This window comes from Dipteris shenzhenensis, chromosome 11, assembly GCF_047967505.1.
Source record: "Dipteris shenzhenensis isolate YYH24624 ecotype China chromosome 11, Dip_SZ_1.0, whole genome shotgun sequence".
In the NCBI taxonomy this organism is placed as follows: domain Eukaryota; kingdom Viridiplantae; phylum Streptophyta; class Polypodiopsida; order Gleicheniales; family Dipteridaceae; genus Dipteris; species Dipteris shenzhenensis.
In genome coordinates this window covers 55,228,155-55,236,703 of record NC_141606.1, presented here as the reverse complement: position 1 = coordinate 55,236,703, position 8,549 = coordinate 55,228,155, and the positions used below count along the sequence as shown (strand labels likewise).

Sequence of the window (8,549 nt, the reverse complement as noted above, 5' to 3'; positions counted from 1 at the left end):
TCTGCAAGATTGAATGCATTGCAAGCATTCTGTCCAAAACCGTTGCACCATTAAACGACATCCCCTAGTCCAAATATCAGTGATGCATCAGGCAGGCAAACCACCATGAGTTTGCATGAGCTATCTCTGCTTTGACCATCTACCTCTGAACACTTCCCATGGTTCGCCTCCTCTAGAGACTCCAATAACCAGTTAAAGTTCTCATAATTCCGCTCGTTCTGTAGCGAACTTCTTGCTTGGAACGGATTGTATAATAACCCACTATTTTGGTGGAATGTGCTCGGTGGATGTCTCCATGTGCGTAGACATCTCACATGCAACATCAAGATGCCTCTCTCGGACCTCCTCGTCGCCCCTAGCTATGTCCAAGAAACTCACAGTTACAAGTGCCTCAACAATGGATTATTGATTTGCATGGATCTTGTTGCTTCTAGACCCTACTTACAATTGGATTGTTCGTGCTCTCTTGGCAGCTCTCTTTGCATCCACTTGATGTTTGTATGTTTGTAGTTGTGGCCACACCAATTGTGGCTGCAGCAACTAATGAAAATTATGTTTTAGAATGCTGTTTAGGACAATAGTTTAAAAAAAAGGGAGCATGATACTTGCATGTTTGGGTTAGATGTGTGGATGTAGTTATACCCCCACCTACTAGTGGATTGAGGGCCAACTAGTAGTGGTCCCACTTGACTACTTTGTTTCAGTAATTCATCAAGCGCCTGCCTTGCAACATCTAGGAATTTCGCCACACAAAGCTCCTCCTCACCTTGATCTCCACATTGAGCTTTTCCCCCTGCAGCTCTTGTTTGGGTGCTTCCAACTTGTGCAACTAGTGGCTCCATTTCTGCAGAAGCTAATACATTGCCAATTATTTGAGGCTCTCTAAAAAAATAAACAACAACGTCCATGCGATTCTTTATCCAACTCGATTTTTGTCACAATCTTGTCTTGTACCTTTAGGTGTGGGACTATCCAAGTCTATTGGGTTTATCTAGCCACCCGATCTTTTTTTATGCCCTTGTTCTTTTAGCCACTTTCTTGCCAGTAGATGCAGGCGCCCCCACCTTGCTTGCTTCACTATCCTGTAGCGTAGAGTCCTTTGTAAGTACATAAAATAACCTAGAAGAGAAATATTTTGGGGGACACTTGAGTTTGTACATGCCGTCATTGCAGGCTTCTATGGTTCTTTGGGCCCGCTTAGTTTGTTGTACGTCATGTACATTTCTTTCTCCTCTCGTGGGTGCTTCCCTTCAGGCTAATCCAAGAATAGCGAGCACTTCTTGTACACTTCCCCCTGTCACTTTTGATCCAACTGGAACTCCTCATACATTGATGCGTCCAGATCATTTATTGTGGTCTAATCCTCGCACTCGCACAATGGCTCATGGCCTAGTTCGCCACTTCTACAGACATAAAATTGACACATCCAAAAGGTCGAGCCTGCTAGGTTAGTCTCTCCACTATGAAATACAAATACATCACACAAAAAAACGTGTGTCATGAAAGCATACCGATACACATCCTCCAGCTTGCGAGCTTTGCGCTTTCCTGGGCTGTCAAGGCAGTATCGGGCTTGGAATTTTTGTGGACATGCATGAAGAGGCGCTCCTTGTGTTTGTGCTTGGTTTCCCACGTGTGTCTGAAGAACTTATTCTCATTGCACTCAATTGAGTAGAAATTTCTCTCATGCCATAAAATGTGGAGTCTAGCTTCATGCATTTTGGACCACAATGCCTCCTGCCTCAGCCAAGAAAACCACACTTCCATCTATAGAAAAGCGCCCAAAACAAGTGTTCATCAATCGAGCAATGACAACACAATTCAAAAGCAAAGCAACCTATTCATCGTGGGTTTAGGGTGTGCTGAAGCATATGCTCAGGAATGCCCATCATGACATGCATCCCCTTATCGTCGCTTGTGAGAGCTTGGACCATAGACCTTACTTTATCATCCTCAGTCAATCCCGACATTGTGAGGCTATATAGCCTCTCCTCGTTGATCGCCCCTGGGGGCTTCACCCCCCAATCTAGAGTGGTGACAGTCTTGCAAACCGAAAGTGGTTTCAATAAACAATCACTTCGTAGCAAGCTTGTCATCTAATCATTGTCATTCCACATGTAATCCCCACAATTCACTTACTTGTACCATCTTGCCCCTAGTGTAGGGTCAGCCAACTTCAGGAGTCGATGCGTATGCTTCAAGAGCTTGTCATTCACACTGTAGTACGCTTCGCTCCATTTCTTTCAAAAGTCGGCATCCGACAACTCGCTGCAGCTATGCATGACTAGATGCAAGTGTTTGTCATAAGTGTCTTGCACATGCATTCATTGCCTTGTCATCAAACATATTATGAGAACTAGAGAAAGAAAGGGAAAAGTGTCCCATTATTGATCCTTACCTTCCACATCACCTGTGTGATGACTGGAAGAGGGTTTTTGTACCAATGCACTATCGTAGCCACTTCTTCTTGTGGGCGTCCAACCACTGTTTTTGCTCAGTTGACAATCTTCGGTGGATTGCCACATCTGATACAACACCCAACACTTTCGCCTCACAAATGAGGTCCAAAAAAGTGGTGGTGACAACCCCCTTCTGTGCTAGCTTGGAGTCAAAAGCAACATATTAAACGATCCTTTAGCGAGGGCAAGGTTGCTAAAGACACAGTGCCTTTATTAGGAATCATCAAACTCACTTGTTTGTCCTTGATAACGTAGACAACAACTCTCCATCTTCCAAGGGCAACTCCACTAAACAACATTGGACGCGTATATGCCGGCGCTCATCATTAGGAAAAGTTGGCACTCAAAAGAAAAACAAGAATTCATGAGTTGAAAACAAATGAAACGTGGCTACTAATGTTGAATCACCAAAGAGATTGCCAGGAGAGAGGGAGGACAACCACCAAGGGGCCAACCACACACTGCTCATATCTGCAAGTGGAAGAAAGCCATGAAGGTAGCAAAAGAGGATCCCAGTCTACAGCACATGGAGGCATGACGGATCCAGATGGAGCGATATGGAAAAGTGCATTTTGGAGTAGGGGGTATTACATCGTGGGAGGCCCAATTTGTAAGTATCGATCTCAAATTATATTGTGTTTATGTGGTTTATTAGGAGGTTGTTCCTTTGTAATAACCCCTCCTGCAAATTGTGTCACCTTGCAGCTTGATATCGTGCCCAGATATCCTACTCCTGTTGAGACAGCCTACCATCATAGACATCGCAGGCAACATACTTGGAGGCACTTCTATGACGAGGGGTTGATTACTGAGGACTAGTATAGCCGAGCTACTGGAGCGCCCTTGCAAGTATTTAAAAGTACTTAAAAAATGTCAATGTTATAGATAAAGATTTGGTCTTTCATACATTGATACATGTTGTCCCTCATTTACAGGCTCCTGAGGATATTGAGGAGGAAGAAGGCAACAAAGAAGGCTCTAAGGGTGGCAGGAGTGATGACGGGAATAAGGATGAGGATGCCTCCGATTAATCATAAAAGTAGTGCTAGCTAGCTTGTATTCTTTTTTGTACTTGGAGCCACAAGTGGCTTGGCTTCGTGCTATATGTATATACAAGCATTTTTTGGGCTATGAATTAATATACACTCCTCTTATTTTTTGGCATCAATTTCCTTGTGTGATGTTTTATCAATGAATGCTTTGTGATGTAAAAGTTTTGGAGTGGTAATGTTTTATTTGGAATCGTAATCCATGGCTTGTATATGATCGTTCAATAATATACGCACTTTCAAATTCCAGTACTTTGTCCCTTACCTCGTTTAATAATATATAACAAATTATGAGTAGCTATAGACATGCAAATTAAAATGCTGTTGGCTATAGGAATTGTATTACACACTATAGAGATGGGATTCCTGCAACCACACGGCATTCTGTTCAACCAAACAATATTCTATTTAAAAAATAAATAAATTCTGTAGAGCATCTATTAATGCAATTATAAGCTTGCGCGTCTTACTGTTTTTTTAAATTTCTATAGAGCATCTACTAGCGCATCTATATGTGCATCTCTCTGTGATATAGACACATCTTTAGACACGGGTCTGTAGATGCATTAATAGATGCCTCCGTCACTTTTTTTTATAATTCAATAAACGTGTCTGAAAACGCGTCTATGGATGCATTGTGTTGTTATGAGGCAGCAGTTGTGGAAGTTGGTTATGCCACATGGCATCAAATGGGACAAGGAAATAGATCATCCCTTTGCATGACACATGGCAAGCTCCTTGATCAACACGTCATTCCTTAAAATAAGGAATATAAGATAAGATTGCCAGAGTAGTAGATTATTATTTGGGTGCTTGAGTCAATAGGTGGGTTTGTAGGCAAATGCTTTGCCTCTCATCAATATCAAATGGCCACTCACCTAGCTGAATCATTAAGTTAAGTGAACGTAGAGCCAACCCAAGCAGTGCCTACAGTGGAGGGGGTTTTGACACTTGAAATTTTATTTCTTGAAATTAAATACATTTAGAGATCGCCTAGCAGAGTGGGTGTCTAACCCATTGTAGACCATGCTACTTGTTGATATCTTAAGGTAAGGTACCCATTGAAGCAAGATTAGAGCATGGTCAGGAGGTTCGGCATATGCATGATGAAACATCATTAGCCCCATTCGAAAATCAATTTGAATGGAGGTTTAGATGTGATTTGGAGGTGCCGAAAATCCGCCTCCATGGGACCTTCGTACCTCCATTCTCCTCAAATGGGACTTTTGGGTGGATATATGCTCCTCTATCATGCACCTTCTTGGCATTTGCCATCCTCTCCTATTCTCTGCCCATCTCAACTCTTCAATTTTAACCAGTGCTAGGCCTATGCCAAAAGCCTTGCCCTATCTTTATGTCATGTCCTTACATGAAAGCAAGGGTTGCTGTAATTACAGGTGTACTGTTGCCTATAGCACTAGAACCATCCAAACATCCATGCATGTGGTTGCGAACTAAGGCACCCATCGAGCACACATAATCAAGCATCTCAATTATTAACCCAAAATCCTCCAGAATTCAACACTCAACCATCCTGTCCCAGTGTTTTTGGCTTGCCATAGGAAGGCCTTAGTGAAGATGTGTGATAAGAAAGGAAAAATAAGTATTTTTTTAGACATTTCTTTTTATTTTAAGGCGATTGGTCTAAGTATGCTCCTTTCAATGCATGCATTTAGTGACTTCGTCTTCTTTGGTCTACACACACTCTCTCTCTCTTCTCGTTCTTCTCTCTCTCTCTCTCTCTCTCTTCTTCTCTCTCCCCTCTCCCCTTTCTCTTCTCCTTCTCTCTCCTTTCTCTTCTCCTTCCCCCCCTCCCTCTCTCTCTCTCTCTCTCTCTCTCTTCTACAGACCACATGAATGAAATTCATCTTGTTCGTCATTCACGCAACTCATGGGTGAAAGGCTACTTCATGGGTGAAAGGCCATATCATGGCCGCTGGCGCATGACTTAGAAGTTAGAGTGGTTTTTTGCCACCCTGTTCTGATTTGAGTTTCCCGTTAAGCAAGCAAGACAGAACGGTCTCTGACAGGTAAATACCTGGCGAATAATTGTACATCGCAGCATTAATGCCTCCCGGAATCTTAATCCATTTCTGGTTAAACGATCGACCCAACAAGGCTACAAGCTGCTTTTATCCCGACGGAGTAATAAACCGCCGTTTCTTGCTGCAGAATTAGAGCTGGAAGCCTGAACTTCCTAGCATAAAAACTGATGGGTGTGCTCGAAGGGCAAGGGCGCGGTTGCGTGTGCAATGAGCACTGTGGAATTTCCAATCACTGGACGTGACTGGAGCCTAGGTTGCAATGCACGCAGCTGCAAACTGCGCCGCGGTGCGCACTGAGGCTCTCGCAGTCAAAAACATGAAAAAGATAATTACATGCCGGCCATTTACCCTTAATTGCGCTGGTCGCAATAAGATGCTGAGGAGCGCCAATATGGCGGCCAGATGAAGTGGAAAGTGCGCAAAGCTGAAGATCCTTTAGCACTTTTAACTGACGGGCTTTTAGAAATTTAGAAAGGAAAGCGCACTGTTCACGAACATGTGGTGATCACAACTCCTGAGAGTTGACACTCACAGCCAGACCATAAAAGGGCCTTTCCGTGTACGCCTTTCTCTGTAACGTGTTGCAGACTTGCAGACCTACTCAGTCTCGTTGCCGGTATTTTATGGTGCGTCGCGGCTCGCGACTCTCGACGCGCGTCTTACCTAGAGTCAGAATGCTGATCGTCGTCTGCAAACGGCTGGCACAGTGCACTAAGTGCTTAGAGTGCTTCGCAGCTTTGCTAGCACACTGAGCAGAAGCATTTCTCTCTCCTCCATCCATCCCTGCCCGTCACTCATCCCTCCGTGCTCTAAGCTCTCCTTGAGTTGTGATCTCGACCTTGCTTGCCGATGCGTGTGTAACAACGAGGTCAAAATAAGTCCCATGGCAACTCTGTATTTTATAGACGCCAAATTGCTCTCGGCCTTGTGTTTGGTCTTTCTGTGTTTCAATGGTAATGCTTTTTTACTCATCTTACAAGTTCTCCTTATTAAAGACTAGGCTTTCGGTTTTCTAGCAAGGTTTGAGTTCTCGAGAGTTCGTTCGTCTGGTGCGTGGTACTTTAGTATGCGTATCGTGTGTTTGCATTGTGAGTCGTCTCTTGCATTCTTCACTGTAGTTTTGGACATTCATTTGTGAAGTTGAAAATCTATAGACTGTCATTTGCTCTCTCTATCCGCCAAATCGGTACACTCACTTGTGTGTTTTGAAGTTTGGATAGCTCTTTTTCTTGAGTTTGTGTATGTGACTGCATCTGGCTGAGCACCGAAGAAAATGCTGCGTCTGTGAATGCGGTGCGCATGCAAACGTACTTGGTTTCGTGGGCAGGGATGGAGTTCTCAATAGGTTGTTTGGGCATTGAGTGCTGAATGGGATCTAGTTTAGGCATTGCACGAGTCGGACGTACATTCACAGACAGCGAGTTTGAAGAAGTGGGTTGGTGAATTGCTATTGTGCAGGGGCAGCCAAGGCGAGCGGCGGAGGCAGGATATTCACGGTGGTGAACAAGTGCAGCGAGGCGGTCTGGGTGGGAACGCAGGGGAATGTGGTGCTGGGAGGGGGAGGGTGGGAGGTGGGAGTTGGCGGGCAGATGTCCATAGAGGCGCCTGCGGGTTGGCAGGGCCGCTTCTGGGGGAGGACCGGCTGCATCTTCAATGGCCAAGGGACGGGCAAATGCGAGACCGGAGATTGCGGCGGACTGGCCAAGTGTGCCGGCTTGGGCGGCCAGCCTCCCGCCACTCTGGCCGAGTTCGCTCTAGGAACCATTGACTTCTACGATGTCAGCCTCGTCGACGGCTATAACTTGGAGCTCCGCATCGAGGCTCAAGGCGGGCGGTCTCAAGCAACAGTCGGCGGTGCATGTCGGCCCGCCGGTTGTGATGCCAATGTGAATGCTTTATGCCCTGCACAACTTCGCGTGCAGGCGGCCAGTGGTGATGGTGCAGTCGTGGCATGTCGTAGTGCTTGCAACGCGTTTGCACAACCACGCTTTTGTTGTACGGGTTCCTATGCAAGCCCACAGACATGTCAAGCCTCTGTCTTCTCGCGCATCTTCAAGCGCGCATGTCCTCATGCCTACTCCTTCGCCTTCGACGACCCCTCTAGCATCTTTACTTGCGCTGCCCCTCGCTCCTATCTCATCACCTTCTGTCGTTGAATACTTTACATGTGTATGCATCCCATTTGATGATGAAAGGCCATCTTTTGCTAATTATTAATAAGCTTTCATCTCCTAGCCTTCTCAAAATATTTGGTATCCATGCACATCTACCATGAACATTAGCATTTTCGAAGAGTTTCTTAATGTGTACTTATTAGCTATCCATTATTTATGATGTGTGTAAAGGCCTTTTCCCCTTTTCTAGTGCATAAATTTCTCACTCTAAGTTCTTTCACCACCAAAAGAAGTGCAAAATATTCTGAACGAATAAATATTAGAGGTTCGAAGGATTGATTTTCAATATTTTGAGTCTAATTTTATCAAAAGGTTTTGGAAAATAAAACTGAGCGTGTGATTTGTTTTGGCACTAATTTGCTTTATTTTGAGGCTTGTATATTTTGGATGGCTATTTTGTAGCCTTGTTAGAAAGTCAATAGGTCTTGCACATTAAAAGCAAAAAGGTCCTCCACATTAGATGAACAACTCCCTATGGCATTCAAACTTTTTGGGATGACTCAACAAGTTGATCTTGACTCATCAACTATATCCATATCTTGCCCCAATTAGTGTGTGCTATGGTTTTCCTCATCCAAACAATCCTTAGCTCTCTAGCCTCTAGACCTACCCAAGTGCTTCATAAAGCAGATGTCCAACAGTGGCCAGAAAGCCACATGAGCATCATATACCTTCATAAGGTCACAAATACATTGTAAGACTTGCTACAAGGCCAACAAAAAATTCCCTCTATCTCATGATCTCTTGCTCCCGCATCCCCCACTTTCCTTCCTTGCCTCCTTTCCCTTCCCCTTTAAACTCACCCCCCTTGTGAGAAAGCTT

The 8,549-nt window shown here is 44.5% G+C and overlaps 1 protein-coding gene across 1 annotated transcript; it reads left to right on the top strand.

Moving 5' to 3' along the window:
- The first annotated feature begins 6,193 nt into the window (after positions 1 to 6,193).
- On the top strand, positions 6,194 to 7,782 carry LOC147897202 (pathogenesis-related thaumatin-like protein 3.5). Its single transcript, XM_087381687.1, has 2 exons — positions 6,194 to 6,506; positions 7,012 to 7,782. Exons 1-2 carry the CDS (start codon positions 6,437 to 6,439, stop codon positions 7,707 to 7,709), a joined length of 768 nt encoding a protein of 255 aa, XP_087237813.1. The 5' UTR covers positions 6,194 to 6,436; the 3' UTR covers positions 7,710 to 7,782.
- Positions 7,783 to 8,549: the final 767 nt, after the last annotated feature.

Excerpts from the sequence above, each read along its gene's own strand:
- LOC147897202 (XM_087381687.1), top strand. The coding sequence starts at position 6,437 with ATGGCAACTCTGTATTTTATAGACGCCAAATTGCTCTCGGCCTTGTGT. Across the intron at positions 6,507-7,011 it reads GGTCTTTCTGTGTTTCAATG|GGGCAGCCAAGGCGAGCGGC; the intron begins GTAATGCTTTTT and ends GCTATTGTGCAG.